Genomic DNA, 17,914 nt, shown 5'->3' with positions numbered 1-17,914 from the left:
ATTAGGATCCATTGTCAACAGTTTTTGAATTCATCAACTCAGTTTCCTTCAAAATATTCGATGCATACTTCCTTTGAGTTATAACAATATCATCATTGGATTGTACTACCTCGATACCCAAGAAATATTTGAGTTTGTCAAGATTTTTTGGACTAAAAATGGTGGCAAACATGTTGTTTCATTTGGGATATACCATAGTGGTTACTACCTGTCAAAACAATGTCATCAACATATATTATCAAATTGACACATCCAACACTTGAGTGACAGTAAAAAAAATAAACGATTGGTCTCATTCCGATGAATAATGCTCCTAAATTTTTCAAACCAAAATCTAAAAAACTATTTTAGACCATATAAAACCTCTAGGATTTGTTGGTTATGGATTTTCTTCTAGATTGATATGTAGATCGAGACAAAGCAAAAGATGACCGCTTTTTCTTCTTATTTTAGGAGGGGTTGTTTGGTACCATTATTGATCTCATGATCTATAGCAACTGTTGAACAAATTGATGGATACAGTTCTGAAGAGAAGCCAAAAATAAATAAATAAAAGCACGTGAGAGGGCAAGAATAATATGAAAGTATGAGTTGAAAAACTATATATGCACACAACAACCTGGCACATGCACATGTTAGCATTTATGCTCTTTATCAAACTATACCATACATTTACTCCCTCTATCTCTTTCTCTCTCTATAATCATCAATAGTATAATTAAATATTTCTCAATAAAAAAAAACTTAATTTAGTATATTACTGTATCTGATTCTGAGGTATGTCATTAACAATAATGCAATATATATCTTAGGTAAGTTTTTGTCCTGTATATAAGCTATTATAGCTTCCTCTGCACAGTGTGATGTAGAAATAATAATCATTCTTTATTTCGCCTCCGGCTTCTCACATTTCTTTCACGTGTCATACCTGTCATTTTAAAGATGAACTTTTTTTTATATATTGTTTTTCTGTTAATGCTCTTTTGTTTTATATTGAATTAACTAAATAATAAAGCGGATTCAACACTTTCATTAATATTTGAGAATTATAAAGTTAGTTTAATAAATTTGAAAGAAAGAGATTGTAGATTCAATTTTTCTCTAATAAAATACTAATAATTAATATTTATCAATAAAAAAAATTAGTTCCAAAACTAGATTGAGCAAAACCCAATTTTGTATGTAGGTGTTAACATAGAAGAAGATCTATAAACTCATATTTTTTAAGATTTTTGATCGAAATGTTGATTGGACTCATATTCGATACTATCAAAAGACTCATCATATGGGAGAATCATATAACCATATATTATATTTTTGCTTTTGTTTTTACTGCTTCTGCATATACATTTAGCTAGGCTGTTATCTTATTATGTATCGGTTTAAAATTAACATTATAAAAAAAATTTATATTTCTCATCAATTTTGTTTTGAAATTTTTTTATAAAAAATATTTATAAATTTTATTATAATAAAAATTACAAAAAATTATTACCATTTTTTTTTAAATATTTTGTATAAAATACTTTTCACAATAAATTTTATAAAAAATACTTACAAATTTTATAATTTTGTCGGAAATGATTACCCACGAAGGGATTACCTACCAATTAAATTTTTTTAAAAAAATGATAGAAAAAAGTCTTTTCTTACAAATTCTTTTAACAAATTTACAAGAAAAATCTTATATAATATGAGAATTTTTAGTAGTGTAATGAGGTTGAACTATAGTCTTCAACTTAGTTATTATAGTGATAAACATGCAAAAAGACGTCAATATTACTTTTAATGAAAATAGTATTCCTACAATTTTATTTGAGATACCCGTCTTATTTCGTTATTTAGTTAGTTTTATTTGCTTTCAAAACCACATAAACAAAAATATTATTTAAGCTAAAATACAAAAATCAAAACTGAAGAATGAAATTAGGAGCAACAAAAATTGGTGGTGGCCATCATGCCAACCCACCAAAATAGGATAAGTTGGTTGGAATTTTTAATCCATCATCCCATTTTGTTCTGATTCTTCTAGTTTATTAATTAATTGACTAAAGTTGGGCCAATTGGTTTGGACCTGTTGACTATTTTTGAAAATAAAAATTAAAACAAAAATAATATAAAAGATTAAATTTTCTTTATTATATTTTTTAAAACTATAAATATGAAATAGTATAATAATTAAAATAATTAATATTTAAAAATTAAGTTTAAATTATTAGTAACTAGTGAAACATGTGTGTTCACATTTTTCATGATAATAAAAAATAATAAAATTATTATTATTACAACATTAGATATAAATAAATTTATAAATTTTTCTTTATTTTGAAGGTAATTTAATAGTTAAAAAAATGGTTAAATTTAAAGAAACGGTATCTTAAACAATAAAAATAATAAAATAATTGTTTAATTTGAAAAATATGTTATTTAAATGGTAAAATTGGAAAAGAGACGAGACATCATAAAAATATTTTCTTTATATATAGGTATAGATAAAAGAGTAATTTAACATATGAATATAATAATTATTTTAATTTATTTAATTTAAAAATATTAAATAATGGATTAAAAGCTTAGAAAATATTTGTATGGTTAAATATATTTATATTTTGAATATTTATTTATACACGCGTGTATATATATATATATATATATATATATATATATATATATTTAAAATAATTTGCAGGTCAGCTTGCCAACTGTCCTATGATGAGACGGGTTACAATTTCTGACTCGTTTTTTACAATTGTTTTTTGGCGGACCATGGTGGGAATCCAAGTCTTAATATAAGTTTCACATTTGATAGAAATTAGAAAGTGAAACATCATATAATTAAAGATGAAGACTCATAAATTCATTGTCTTAATATTTTAAGTTGAGAGTGGTGTGAATTCCTTGTGTAGTTCCAATAGACCAAGGATAAACAAGGCCAAATCGAACGAGACTGATCCATTTTGTCACTCCTAAATGATATTGAAGAAGCGAAAGAAAGAATTTAATTAAGTGAAAGAAATTACAACACTTAGATGAAGTTAAAAAAAATAGAAATAATGACATATACTCTTTTTCAAAAATATAGGAAAATGTAACCATTAAGAAATCTTGATTTTTCTGTTTTGATTTTGCTATTAATTTCTACTACAAGTAGAAAAGAAAAGAAGGTTGATGGGATGAATTAGGGCTACCATGCTCCTTTTGTAATAACAAAAGAAAGCAATGAGGTGAAGTTTTCCAATGTAGAATCTCTTCTCACAATTCTCTCACTTCCAAATTTTAATTGAAATAACCAAATCTTCAAACTATTATTTTTTTTCCACTTGTGGTTTGCCTTTTTTGATGCACTATAGTAAGATCAGCATGATATAAGTGATTAATGCTGAGTGATTTTACTATAACATTGTTAGTTTTTTTTTTTATTTTTTTGTGAATATTTTATATTTCCCCACTTATTTCTTCAACTACCTCTCGAATAAGTGGTATTGTATATGTCTATATATTTTTTCATGGATTGAAAGAAAATAGTCTTTTCAATCTCCAAGATACTCTAACTATAATATTTGAGTTCCTCTATTAACATTTGAATGTAAATAACTTCCTCATTTTGTAGGTAATATATATCATGTACCAGTTTTGTTGATAACAAATTTATTGTGGTACATGCCAATGCAAACACTAATAAACTTTAAGTATCTATCCAAGAGAATAACCTTTTTGTTTGTATACTTTTTAACATAAATCTAGGATCAAACCTGTAAATAGGAGCAAAATTATATATCCCAAGTGTAATAATTTATACTAAACTAAAAATTTAAATAATGAATTAATCTCTAGTTTATTTTAAATATATCAATCATGTTAAATGATAAACAATTAACTGTCCTCACCTCAAGAAGTAATTTACTAAATGACAAAAAATTTAATAAATAACAATTAAACAACATTAGTCTATTTTTATATAATTGTTTATACTCTTAAAAACAAAAAAACAAAAATCACAATTTTATAATCATAAATAGCAAAAATAGAAAACCAAACTAAAAATACCTTAAAATGATAAAAGTTATTCTAAACAACTCAAAGCATCCTAAAATTATGATTTGAATAGAAGCATAAAAAAAGCAAAATTGAACTCAACTTTGCTTTATTTTCCCCAAACGAGCTTCTCCGGAATTGTCATGCCAACTATGTTATATACTATTTATTTACTTAATTACCTGTTTGTTCATTAATTGGTTCTGAGAACAAATAGTACCATGAAACATAAAAGGTGACATGCGAAGATCAGAAGCAAGGATTTGAAATGGAAAATCCTGGTGGGAAGAAGAGAGTGGTGGTCGTAGGAGGGGGCATTGCTGGTTCTCTCGTCGCTAAGTCTCTCCAATTCACTGCCCATGTTACCCTCATTGATCCGTAATTATAACATTTTCTGCTATACTTTCTTTTCCCTCTTCAATGATTATGTTTAATTATTCAAGTTAATTTTTTTAATTCCAATTTAGCTAATTGAGACACCAATTTTTTTGTATTAATCCATAGGGTTAATGGGCTGTTTTCTTTTTCTTTTTCTTTTTGCTTTGGTTCTCTCCCTCTACGTTAGTTAGACAAGAGAATGTTGGAATTCAAAGGGGCCCTTGTCGTTTTCTGAAAATTTTATAGCATTTTGAAACTTCCCAAATTTTCAAGTTTCAATTTTGTTGATGACAATGGTGTTTTTGAATGTGTTTGTCATTTTCCCTCAAACACTGCATTCGCATTTCAAGTGTTTAATTTTTATAGCATTTTGAAACTTCCCAAATTTTCAAGTTTCAATTTTGTTGATGAAAATTGTGGTATTGAATGTGTTTGTCATTATTCCCCAAACACTGCATTGCCATTTTAAGTGTTTGATGTATGTTTTCTTCTTTCTGATTGATTGCAGGAAGGAGTATTTTGAGATTACATGGGCAGGTTTGAGGTCAATGGTTCAGCCTTCTTTTGCACAGAGATCGGTGATCAATCACAGCGAGTACCTTTGCCATGGCAATATCATTACGTCCAGTGCTGTCAATGTTACAGAAACTGATGTGATCACCGCCGATGGCCAGAGAGTTCCCTTTGACTATCTTATTATTGCCACTGGCCATGCAGATGAAGTCCCCAAAAATAGGAGGGACAGACTTAATCAGTTCGTAGAATGTGAGTTTGAACTTTCAACATCTATCTATGATAATCAGTTCAAAATACCTTGAAGAGAAACACATGCTATCAGGGATTATATTCTATTATTGTGTTTTGATCATGAGTTCATATTGCTCATTTACCATAATGTTCTTGTGAATTTATTATGTTTTGTCGAATAGTTTCAGTTAATAGTATAATGAATTGTTGAAGACAGTGTATTTGAGTTATGAAGTTCGTTTTCTGTGGCAGTCAATGAAAAGATAAGATCTGCTCGTTCGATTATGATTGTTGGAGGAGGTCCTACTGGTGTGGAACTTGCTGCAGAGATAGCTGTTGATTTTCCAGATAAGAAGATTACGATAGTGCACAAAGGACCTAGGCTACTGGATTTCGTGGGGACAAAAGCTGCTGATAAGACTCTAAAATGGTTGCAATCAAGGAATATAGCGGTGAAACTAGAGCAATCAATTGACCTGAACGAATTATCATATGAAAACAAGACATATCGAACTTCAAATGGTGAGACCTTCGAGGCAGATTGTTATTTCTTATGTTTGGGGAAACCGCTTGCATCAGCATGGCTTGAGGGAACCATGTTGAGGCATGACATGAATGAGGAAGGAAGGATTAAGGTAGATGAAAAGTTGAGAGTCATTGGTAGGAGAAACATTTTCGCAATTGGTGACATTACAGATATTCCAGTAAGTACTTGCCAGAAGCATAAGCTTTTCACAATCACATAATGTCGTGTGTATAACTTACTCTGTAATAAAATAAGTTACCAAGCCTTTTGCTGCTCACATGATTTTCTGATTTTGTTTTCACTAGACAAAAAGTTCATGTTTTGTTTCCTGGGTTTGGCTAATTTAGTTTATTCTAACTAGTTATGAAAATAACTATGCAAAAATGAATGAGTATATTGCTTGTATGCTCATGAACTAGTACTTCTCCAATTCTATTAAAGACATCTGTTTCACTGCAGAATTTGCAGAATTTGAATCTTCAGTTGGATTTTTTCTATTCTTCTGCTATGTTCGATAGACATTGATTTTTTCTATATCACCATCGGTGTATTTTTAATGCTCAGCTGAAGATAGCATCAAAAAATTAAACAGAGAATTTGAACTCTTCATTGCATCATTATACTACAATTCACCGTAGTTTTTAATGGAAAAATGTATACAACAGGAAATCAAGCAAGGGTTTGCAGCACAACAACATGCAGAAGTGGTTGTGAAGAACTTGAAGGTGATGATAGATGGAGGAAAAGATTGTAGTCAATGTAGGATGGAAAATTACAAGCCACAGCTACCAATGGCGATCGTTTCACTTGGGAGGAAAGATGCTGTGGCACAACTACCATTAATGACAATCATTGGAAGAGTTCCTGGGTACATCAAATCTGCAGATTTGTTTGTTGGTAGAACAAGGAGACAGATGGGACTGGATCCTCACAGTGTTCATGCTTGAGTCCATGTAATGCATTATGTGTACACAAACTACAAAATCAAATATTGTTTCATACTTTACATGTTATATTGATGTATTTTGGTACTATGATGTTTGTTGGTGCATATAGTATAAAGAAATAGAGCGAGCATACCAAAGAAGAAAATCTTCTGATATGGTGTTCCACACTACCTTAACCCTTCTCATTTTTCTGTACTATATTCTGAGTCAACATCAGTTTGAAGATGAGAGTCAACAACATCAGTTTGAAGATGAATCAATGTTTTACACTTCAGAAGAGAGAGGGATCAAGGAGGCATGTGAAAAGTGAAAACCTTATTCTCAGAAGTGTATTGCTGTATAATTTATAAGTTTGACTGAAAATTAATATATAATAAAACCTTGTGGCATGTCTACGTTGAAAAAACATAAAAGTGTTTATCTTTACGTAGAATAAATTAAAAATGAAAATTTTTAATTAAAAAAATATATTATGTGTATTTTTAACATAAGAAAACAAGCTGTAAACAGTATTGAAAAGCACAAATTATTTTTCTTACTTATAAGTTATTATTATTTTTTTAAATGTAGCTGGAAGTATAGTGTTTTGAACAATGGTAAAAAAGTTTAAGAAAATGTATAATTATTATGATACGGTTTTTAACTTAAAATATATAAAAAAAATATTATAGTTTTAATTAGTTTTTTCTTTAAATATGTAAATCAAAATTAAACCATTAAAAATGCATGACCAAATTATCAATTAAGAAAAATCAAATAACATATCTAGAAAAATTGTTATTACTAATTGCAAAATTATGTAGATAATATAAAAAAGTGTAAATAAAATAAATAATTTATAGATTAGTTACGGTAAATAAACCATTATAATAAGTTCATAGTTAAATATCTATTCTCAAAATCTATAGATAAATTCAAATGTTGATTTGCAGAAATATGTCCATACACGTCGTATATATGTAATATGAAATTATAACAAATGTAGGAAAATTTTCTCCAATTTTAATAAAAGTGGACTTTTCCTGCAAAAGCATATATACAAACTAAAATTGTCTACACTGAATTAAAATACCAAAACTATAATTAAGTCTTTAATTTATTAAAAAGAAAGGTAAGCCCAGTTTTAAATTTGATACGCTCAAAATCAGTTAGGCATTGTAGTGACAACAATAAATTGAAATCAGTTTTAACTAATGAGCCAAGTATATTATCTTTGAAGAACGATTCTTTAAAAAAGAAAGAAAATGTGACAAAGTATCGACAAACTGAGTAGCTTTAATGAATTCAATTTTTTAAGTCAAAAAATATGGCATTACACGTGTGAGAGAGAAAACTGAACAAAAGTCATTCGGTTGGTTAACCAAGCACAAGAAGTTTCCGTCAGGCTCCCGCCTCTCATTCAAATTTTTGCTGCTTTACCACAATCTTTCCGCCGATTTACTCAAATTCTATTGGCGTTGCACATCAAAATTGTTCAATCCCACTTGCACGAAAGTAGTTAGTAGAACGTTTTTGACGGTGATTAGTGGAAGCATGGAATTTACAGGTTATGTTTTTCGATTAGAAATCAATTTGGAGTTTAGGGTTTCGATCGGAAACTATAACTTTTAGGATTCGAATGCATATTTGGGGTTTATGATTTTGTTCAAAAACTAAATTAACGTAATCCTTGTGATATGTGTCACAGCGTCGTACCATTATCGGAGCTAGGTCAAAAATTGAAGGTGTGGTGTTTACGGAACTTACTGAGACTGGGCCTTGGGCCGGCGACGGTGTCGTCCCACAAGTGGTCGAGGAGGCTCCTTTATTTTGAGTTATGTTCTTTACGATTTAATTTGTGAATCCCCTAAAGGAGACTAGTTTCAAATGACACTTGCAAGAATAAAATTGAAATTCCAGCAAATAAGTGAGCCTCCTCGACCACTTGTGGGATGACATCGTCACCGACCCAAGGCCCGGTCTCAGCAAGCTCCGTAAATACCACACCTTCAATTTTCGACCTAGCTTCGGCAATGGTACTACGACACTGTGACACATATCACAAGGACCACGTCAATTTCCGAACAAAACCCTAAGCCCCAAAAATGCATTCAAATCCTAAAAGCTATGGTTCCCAATCGAAACCCTAAACCCCAACTTGATTTCCAATCAAAAAACCTAACCTGCAAATTCTATGTTTTCCGTTAACCACCGTCGGAACGTTCTACTGCAATCTCGTGAACCACTGTCGAGACAAACTGCTTTCGTGCAGATGGGATTGAACAATTTCGATGTACAACGACAATGGAGTTTAGGTAAAGCAGTGGAGGGATTTTGATAAAGCAGTAAAAATTTGAATAAGGCACGACAGCTTGCAGGAGCTTCTTGTGCTTGGTGAACCAACCGAATACTTTTGTTCAACTTTCTCTCTCACACATGCAGTGCCATATTTTTTGACTTAAAAAATTGAATTCATTAAAGCCACATCAATTTGTCAATAGTGTGTCACATTTTCTTTGTCAAACAATTGTTTTCCATTCCATTCGCAACTTTCCTTTAGTATATTTAATTATTAAATATGACTAATTCTTAAATACTTTATTTATTTATTACATCTTTAATATTTGAGCCGATTGTTAACATAATAAAAAATCATTAGTTAATGAAATTTGAAATATTTTGTTGGCTTAAATACCTTTTTGGTCCTCATTTTCGTAGTGTTTGTTGCAAATGGTCCTCATTTTCACAGAATGTTTAAAATGGTCCTCATTTTTACCGAATGTTTAGAATGGTCCTCCTTTTCGTAATTCGTGTTTTATTTGGTCCTTTTCTGTAACGCCGTTTAAATCATTAATGGAGCATTGTACATGTGGCACGATTTGTATTAGGGTGTATTACGTGTACTGTACAAGTGGCTTAATTAGATATTTAGGGATAAATAAGTGAGCTAGGGTTTTGGTAGGGAATGTTTGGACAGTTGGTGAGTTTTGACAATCTTGTTCCTCCATTCCCAATTGGTATTGCTGCAATCTTCTTCTTCCTGCAATCCCATTATATAGGTATGTTACGGTCCCAATCTTCTTCCTTTACCTCTGGTTGTAATCATTGGAGGCAACCATGTTGTATCACTTTGTGCACTATTGGTGGTTCAACGAGAAACGAATTAACTCCGATTTGTAGTTGCAGAGAGATGGCTGCTTTGAGGATGGCAAGAACTCCAAAGAATATTGGTAGAAAATTTTGGGTACAATCTATTTTTATTTTTGTGTTAATAATAAATTGGTTTTAATTTTTGGTTTATTGATTTACAGAGTGGTGGTTCTAATAATGTGGGCTGCAACTTTTTCAAATGGTGGTGTTGATGAAAAGGATGTCATCATCATGACACAAATGAGGCATATTAATGATTTGGAAAAGGATGTCCACTTCAATTTCACCTTCCACTTCAACATCACTATTCAGACCACTGACATCCCCAATCTCTACTTCAGCAGCCTCTTCATGGGCCTTTACTTCACCACCGTGGTGGACAATAACATTGAACCTATCATCACTCATTGCCCTAAAGATAAAAAAGATGTATTATTAAGCCTACTTTAACGCAATGGGGGACCACTGCTACAATCAATTACAAATAAAATAATGGGAACCATTACACCAACATCGACAACCGACAAACAAACCAACTAAAATAATACCCCACTGAACCCCACCTACAGACACAAACTACACAAAATCATGGAAGTAATGTAGAAACCATGCAGAACATCACAACAATCGAAAGACAAACAAACCCAAAAATAGAACTACAAAAACCCTAACCCACGAGCAAACACAACCCAGAAAACCCTGAACCCACTTACCTCGTTGATGATGATTAACTAGAAAATTGAAATGAAGAGTGCAACTGCAATCCAATGATGAAATGGCAAGTATTAACTGCTTCCTTTGCAAATCTGAACTCAAGAAAGACGAAGATAAAGAAATTTCCCTAATTGCAAAATTTCCCCTAAATTGAAAAATTAACGTTAATTAGTCACCTGTACAGTACACGTAACATACCCTAATACAAACCATGCCACCTGTACAATGTTCCGTTAATGATTTAAACAACGTTACAGAAAAGGACCAAATAAAACACGAATTGCGAAAATGAGGACCATTCTAAACATTCGGTAAAAATGAGGTCCCTTTTAAACATTCTGTGAAAATGAAGACCATCTGCAACAAACACTACGAAAATGAGGACCAAAAAGGTATTTAAGCCTATTTTGTTTATATTATGTTCGTATATTATACGTATATAAAATTGAAATTTTGTATATACAATTTTAAATTTATATGTCAATAAATCAACATTTTTTTATACATTGATACTGATATAATTAACATTCTAAAATATATAATTATAAATTTTTTTGTAAGCTTTTAATAGAAAATCGAAATATATTCTTTAGATTATTTTTTTAAAATGTTTATCTTCTTGTCATATTTTTTAGTTTTGTCATATGTTCATTCACTACAAGAATGTAGTCTTTTGGAGTCGGCCAAAAAGGGACGAAAACATTCCAAAACCGACGATAATTGGAATATTGCGTCGGTTTAGCGACCATAAGGTGGCCACGCCAATTCCTCCGATGCAAAGGTTCCTTGCGTCGGTCAAATGGGGACGAAGATTTGCTGCTTGATTATCGTCGGCTTGACCCATGCAAATTCACAAAAAATATAATAATTATTTGTTATGCGTCGGCTAAGCCTACGCATAATTAAAACAAAAATATAATATTTAAAACGGCTTTCGTCGGTTTGTACGACGCAAATGGAGGGAATTATTCAATATTAAACGAATTGGCGTGAGTGTAACGTGGGCTTAGCCGACGTAAGATATTGAAAATTTAAATCATTGGCGTCGGATAGCGTGGACTTAGCCGACGACAATCCTTGAAAATTAAATAATGCAAAACCTTTCTCCAGACACATCCCAAATTCCAATGTGAGAAGTAGAGTGAAACATAACGTGAAAACCTTGAATCTTTAATCCTTTTGGGATCACCTGCACATCAAACATTATCCAATAATCTTCCAATAGTAAAATAAAGTAAAACTACTTCAGCCTTATAGAAAGGGGAAGCTTTAATTTCATTAACCAATAAGCCCCTAAAATATGGTAATGACATGCAACCAGGTATACTATGGAACAGGTAGAAATATGTATACACATGAACTCACACCCTTCTATTTGTACTATGTAAAATTAGTTTAGGGATATACTAGCTGATGCAATTATTGTATATCATATTATAAAAACATGTATACATTCAACAAGTAACATTGGCTAAATCCTTAATAGTAACATGGGACAAACTTTCCAAGTCTAATATCAGCAACTATAAATATATATACTAGCTTATGTGCAGGATTCAAAGAAATGGTGGATGCAAAGTAAATTAGTTACACTCATTCACGTACACCTACAATAGGCCTCTAAGCATACCATGTTTTGTCCAACAACCAACTAATCAAAAGTCAAACATTCACCATCAACCTTTCCAAATCTGGTTCAAAAAATAATACAAGGTCTTTAAAAACCTGTAAACTTGAATATCAATATTGAAAAATACCAGTGAAATAGACTGGTTCCCTTAGTAATTCAACTGAAAATATCAATCATCTATAATCACAATTAGAATGGTAAAATGAGATAAAACACCATCGGGAACCTTTTTCGTGTACAAGCAAGAAATCTCCATCAATCCATTAAACATTAGAAAACATTAGGGAATTCTAAGGTTATGATGTCAAATTTAAAATTCAGTAAGCGACTTAAGGTAAAAACAGATCTGCACTGAATTAACACAAACAAGCATACAACAAAAACAATGAAGAGCAATTTCACAGTAAGGATCAAATGAAACTTTCTTAAATATTTCTAAAAACATCATAACTAAGGTAATCAAACAGAAAAAATAAAAATTGTACTGCTTATGGGAGAAAGTGGCTCAGAAAAATGTGGAAAATTCTATTCTCAGACCTTGCAATGGTGAAGGTCTTACAATGAGTTGGGATCACATTTATCGTCACTGACCACAAAGAAAAAAGCATGAGAGAACAAAATTACAAATACAGCTCAAAAATCAAATAATTTACAGTTCAAGATTTCAGCTCACTAAAAATTCTTAATCGCAATGACCTAATTGGGAACCCGATATAGAAAAATTACTCAACCAATATGGGTTTATCACTTTTATTCAATAATACAATAAATGGGGTTTCAATCACTTACCTGGACCTTCACAAATCCATCTGGTGCGAACGAAATCACGAACTAAACCCCTTCGCCCCTCGCAATGTCTGGCTGTTTCCACTGAATCACCTCCCAAATGTTCCTATCAATCACCTTTTCGTCGCACAGAAGGGAGCAGCTTCGTTGTTCAAAGAAAGAGGTTACTCGTGCTCTTCTTCGTGTGTTTGCAAATGTTCGTAGACAAAAGGGATTTCGTTTGCAGTCGATGTCAGGGTCATCATAGAGCTGGAGGGTGAAGGAAATGACGGAGAAATCTGAAACTCGATCAAGGCCTCTGATGCTCAGTGAAAGCTCGTCGTCGCTCCCACACTCTTCGCGAACTCGTTCATACTCACGTCGCAGCGGGGAAAAGGGAAAGGGGGAAAGGGAAAGAGGGAAAGAGGGAAAAGGGAAATGTGAGATCTGAAAAGTTTCCCACCTAATAACTTCATAAGATTTTATTTTTTTAAATTCAATCACCTATGCGTCGGCCATCTGACGAAAGAATCAATAATATTTTTTATCAATTTCTTCGCTCTATGCGTCGGTTAAACCGACACCATATTTAAATTACAAAATAAAACAATATTATTCAGGCTCACGAGAATTTTTTTTATTTTAAATAAACTTTCTTTCCTTAGAGACGGATTTGCGTCCCTTAAGCCCACGCCCCTGGCGTCAGTACAGTATCCGACGCATGTTTTTGGACGCTAAAATAAAACATTCTTGTAGTGATTGCAATTGATTTAATCCTTTTTTTTAGTTTGTTTTTTAAAAATTATTTATCTTGTTTTAGAGCTTTTATTTTTTTTAATTTCGTGAGTTAGATTTAAATTTTTTGCATTTTTATTTTGAATATAAAGTTATTAATAAATTGATTAAAAGTTTTTCTTAAGAACTAAAGAGAAATTTGGGTAAAAATGTAATGATACATAAATAAATTAAGTTTTTATTTATTCAAAATGAAAAGGAATTTTCAGCGTGAAAATAATTAAAAGATATAATCCCAGCTTCGTACTCTTTTGATCTCATGTTGTTGTGAATTTGAGTTGGATATAGAGGTCACGATTATGTTGTCATTAAGAAAATTATGTGTCTTTGATTTCTTCATCGGAGGAACATAGTGTCACTTTGTTGGGCTTTAATTCTTATTATATATTCCCATAACCAAAATTAGTAATAAGACCTTTCTTTTTTATTTTAAATGCATTCTAATAATTTTATATGTAAGAGACAAGTTTATATATATATATATATATATATATATATATATATATATATATATAAATATATATTATAAATTAATGATATTCGTTTGAATAATAGATAGATGCTAGGAATGATAAAAAGAAAGTCGGATTATGTGGTTTTTTTCATCATTCCTTTAAAGATTCTAAAATATTAAAAAATTTTCTATCGAAAAACTAGTTTGTAACCTATAAATTATTCGCATCAGGGACACTAATAATATTTTTAGTTCTTGAAAAAAAAATATAAGAATTTAAGCTAAATCTTGGAAATTAGAATTTGAAAATTTGGAATAAAAATGTGGAAGTTGTGGAGCGTTTCAACATTCAACATGTGGCATCTCCACCATTCAACAAGTGGCTCTTCCATTAACTGCCATGTCACTTTATATTGGTTTTTTAGGACACTAATAAAAAGCATATTTTTTGTCACTACTGAAATAGGAAATTGTAAAAGTATCGAGAAGAAAGAACACGATCTTCTAAAATGCAAGAACGCCTTCTTAAATGAAAAAAAAAATGTGGTGCTTTATATAAGTGACATGTGTCTAAATTTTTGAATTTTGAAATATTTCACGATTATGTATTTCTCTCACGCTCTTTCTCTGTCACTTTCCACGTTTCTTACACACCTCCCTCATTTTCCAAATTCAAAATGTTTTATCTTCTTCTACCTCTCACTATCAACAAAACTCATCATTTAGTGTCTTCCAAAAAAGCACAGAAAAATCTAATAGTGACGCAACAACATAAAAGAGTAGTGAACTAGTTAGAATATCAGCAAGCGTAGCCTCACGCACGAGTTAGCAGCGAAACTCGGAGTTCTTCCCGACCGACTATTCATCGGAGAGAGCCTGAATCTGAGGATCAATGGCATTGACGGAGTTAACACAAACAACCCAATAGTTCAAAGGTATGATTTTATTAGGTTTCATTTTGAAAGGGTATGATTTTTATCATTTTATGTTCTTTTAAAACGTTTGATTTTAATGTAAAATGGTTTAATGTATTTGAAATCCTAATCTACTTTTCACTATCTCAAACCCTACTATCTAGTTTCTTTGGACAACTTACTCTGATCTTTTTCTTGAAATCCCTTCTTTTAGTCTTCATTTTTTTGTGAAACAGCTGGTTTGGGAATTTCTTACTAGAGAGGTGCCAGAGATTTCTATTGGAAAATTTGTTTTTTCACTTCGTTGGAAACCATATCGGTAAGTTTTGCATTTTTCCTTAAGTGAATTGGTAATTCATCATTGTTTTTGGAATTTTGTTTCATTTGCATTTCTTTATCTTCTATTCTTATTTTAAAATTGTAATTGTAAATTTGAAAGCAAATATTTTCACATGGTGTGAATTTTAGGCTTAAATGAAAGACTTTACAGTTTGAGTTGATCTAGAAAGGTGAGAAGTTGGGGGTGTTGGATGAGGGAAAAGTCATTCCATGAAAGAGTTTCTTGGGCTAGTGGAGGGATGGTTGGTTCTAATAGCAAGTTTGGTGTTTGTAAGGTACAAATGCCCTCCTTTTATTTCCTATTATTGAGTAGTTGTACATTTTTGTATGGTCCCGTTACATTTAGAAGTGATTCTACTTGGTTTTCTTTATTTAGTGCATGTGATCAAATTACATATAATTGTGATAAAATTAATATTTTGCCCTTTAACCAATGGCAAAAATTGGAAAAAAAATTAAGGGATGTCAATTTAAATTTTTTATATATAATTTATTAATTAAAAAAAAAATTATTTCTTTTACTTAAACCATTTTCATATTACAATTCATACTTCTCAATTTTTAATTTTTCTAATTGATTGAAATTCACGCAAAATGGACATTCTAATTTCTAGTTCAATTCAAGATCATGCAACTAATTCATTGTATGCACTAGAAAACATAAAATCACAACATTTTATAATGTAGGGTTATACTAATTTGAGAAAAATATAATTAGGGTTCATGTCAATTTTATAAAATAATCCCTAAAATCAAGTTACTTTTCATACTAATTTAGGAAAAAATTAATTTATAAGAAATATCACAATGGAAGAATCATAAATCTAACATACATAAGTCATAATAGGATACTAAGATATTGATTAACGAGATCGTGTGAATACGAGTTCTTCTATCTCTATGCTCTTCTTCATTTCTCGATCTATCTTTCTTTTTACATTTACATTTTATTATTGGTTTGCTGTGAAAAAATTTTATAGTCAGATACAAAACCTTAGTCCTTTATTAATCAAGATCCATTAAATTAATTTTTATTTTATTTTTCAAAAATATATAAATTATATATATATATATATATATATATATATATATATAACAATAAAAATAATATATAAAGAATATTGACATGATAAATTGTTATGCAGAATGACATAATAAAACTTAAATTCTGATAAAAGAATAATTGGACAACGTTAAAACCGATAACGAAAATATGAAAATTTTGTTTGTTTATGTTGTTTGTGGGTTGGATATGAGATTTGTGTTTTGATAGAATTGTAGATTGATGAAGTGTTGCCACAATTTGATGGTGAAGAAGATGATCGAAGACATGAATATAATAATGATGGCATTGGCTAAAAGACATAGGGTTTGAATGAAAATTCATTTGTAGGAGCAGATATACTCTTTTCATCATTGTGTTATTATCATCTCCACACATAGAAATGCTTATAGTACATTTCAGATTTTGAAATCAATCTCCAATAACTGAATTTAATTTTTTGGATACTAATAAGTGTCTACTTTACTTAATATTGTATATCATTTTGACACTTATCTGGTATGAATTTGACATAAATCTTAGTTAATATTGTATATCATTTTTACAGTTATCTTGTATGAATTTGACATAAATCTTAGTGAAACAATCCATTTTATTTTAAATTACAGAATGGAGAACACATAAGTAAGAAAATATGAAATTTGATATGTTTGTGATATTTTTACAGATAATTCAAGAAAATCAAGAGTATGGTGTTGAGCCCTAAAGCTGACATTGGGCATCGTAAGACAGTTTGCTGAAGATTCAAATATGAGCCATGGAGTTGAACAACGATATTAGCGCTAAGCCACAAATGAAGAAATGTTTACTACAAATCTCCATCACCAAAATTGGCAGCTAAGCTTTAGAGAACACCCTTCTAGGAAACCTTCATTGCTGACCTCAAAACCAAGAGCTCAACCTTGGAGGAAACTCACCTAGAGAGGAAATGTCCATGGTTGACCAATGCCTTTGGAGTTGAAGTTACACATTTTATTTCTATAAAAATAGAGTCTTGCTCTATTATTTGTATGCTGATTTTGTAGTTCAGTTCTAGGAGTTGTTAGATACTTATTACAATACATTTAGATAGAACCATAGTTCAGTTTTAGGAATTGTTAGATACTTATTACAATACATTTAGATAGAACCATGGGAGAACGACAAAAGTTCCTTGTGCTTGTTCTAGGAATCATTTCATGAGCATTTCTTGTTGGGATTGGGTATAACTTCTCTAACTCTCTTTAGTGCATTTGATTCAAGCCGAATGATGTTGATAAAGATATTAATAAAGTCGAGTGATGTTAATAAAGATGTTGGATTTATTTTTTATCCATTATGAACATTTGATCTTTTAACATTTCGCCATTCTAATTTAAATGTTTTATTTGTTATTTATATTTGTTTTATTTGTTATTTATATTTGACCATTTTAATTTAAATGTTAATGGAAATTTTATATGTTCTAATCAAATGTTGATGTAATTTGAAAATTTTTT

The 17,914-nt window shown here is 30.6% G+C and overlaps 1 protein-coding gene, 1 long non-coding RNA gene and 2 other non-coding genes across 5 annotated transcripts; 2 read left to right on the top strand and 2 right to left on the bottom strand.

Moving 5' to 3' along the window:
• The first annotated feature begins 4,156 nt into the window (after window positions 1–4,156).
• On the top strand, window positions 4,157–7,022 carry LOC114170438 (uncharacterized). Its single transcript, XM_028055911.2, has 4 exons — window positions 4,157–4,413; window positions 4,922–5,178; window positions 5,413–5,864; window positions 6,352–7,022. The coding sequence occupies exons 1-4, from the start codon at window positions 4,304–4,306 to the stop codon at window positions 6,631–6,633; spliced, it is 1,101 nt and encodes a 366-aa protein (XP_027911712.1). The 5' UTR covers window positions 4,157–4,303; the 3' UTR covers window positions 6,634–7,022.
• Window positions 7,023–12,247: 5,225 nt separating this feature from the next.
• On the bottom strand, window positions 12,248–12,332 carry LOC146881894 (small nucleolar RNA snoR53Y). Its single transcript, XR_014986838.1, has one exon. It is a non-coding gene; the product is annotated as a small nucleolar RNA snoR53Y (small nucleolar RNA).
• Window positions 12,333–12,603: 271 nt separating this feature from the next.
• Window positions 12,604–12,700, bottom strand: LOC146881893 (small nucleolar RNA snoR69Y). The gene has a single exon (XR_014986677.1). It is a non-coding gene; the product is annotated as a small nucleolar RNA snoR69Y (small nucleolar RNA).
• Window positions 12,701–14,754: 2,054 nt separating this feature from the next.
• Window positions 14,755–17,516, top strand: LOC114170537 (uncharacterized). 2 transcript variants are annotated; one of them, XR_003601092.2, is made up of 4 exons: window positions 14,755–15,055; window positions 15,271–15,353; window positions 15,503–15,648; window positions 17,104–17,516. It is a non-coding gene; the product is annotated as an uncharacterized LOC114170537 (long non-coding RNA). The 2 variants fall into 2 exon arrangements; XR_003601093.2 differs by having other exon boundaries at window positions 15,249–15,353.
• Window positions 17,517–17,914: the final 398 nt, after the last annotated feature.

Source organism: Vigna unguiculata, chromosome 11 (genome assembly GCF_037176805.1).
Source record: "Vigna unguiculata cultivar grain cowpea cultivar isolate G323 ecotype 2 chromosome 11, ASM3717680v1, whole genome shotgun sequence".
NCBI lineage: Eukaryota > Viridiplantae > Streptophyta > Magnoliopsida > Fabales > Fabaceae > Vigna > Vigna unguiculata.
Note: the sequence above shows the minus strand (reverse complement) of the source record. Positions and strands in the feature narration are given on the sequence as shown.

Excerpts from the sequence above, each read along its gene's own strand:
- LOC114170438 (XM_028055911.2), top strand. The coding sequence starts at position 4,304 with ATGGAAAATCCTGGTGGGAAGAAGAGAGTGGTGGTCGTAGGAGGGGGC. Across the intron at positions 4,414-4,921 it reads CATGTTACCCTCATTGATCC|GAAGGAGTATTTTGAGATTA; the intron begins GTAATTATAACA and ends GATTGATTGCAG. Across the intron at positions 5,865-6,351 it reads GTGACATTACAGATATTCCA|GAAATCAAGCAAGGGTTTGC; the intron begins GTAAGTACTTGC and ends TGTATACAACAG.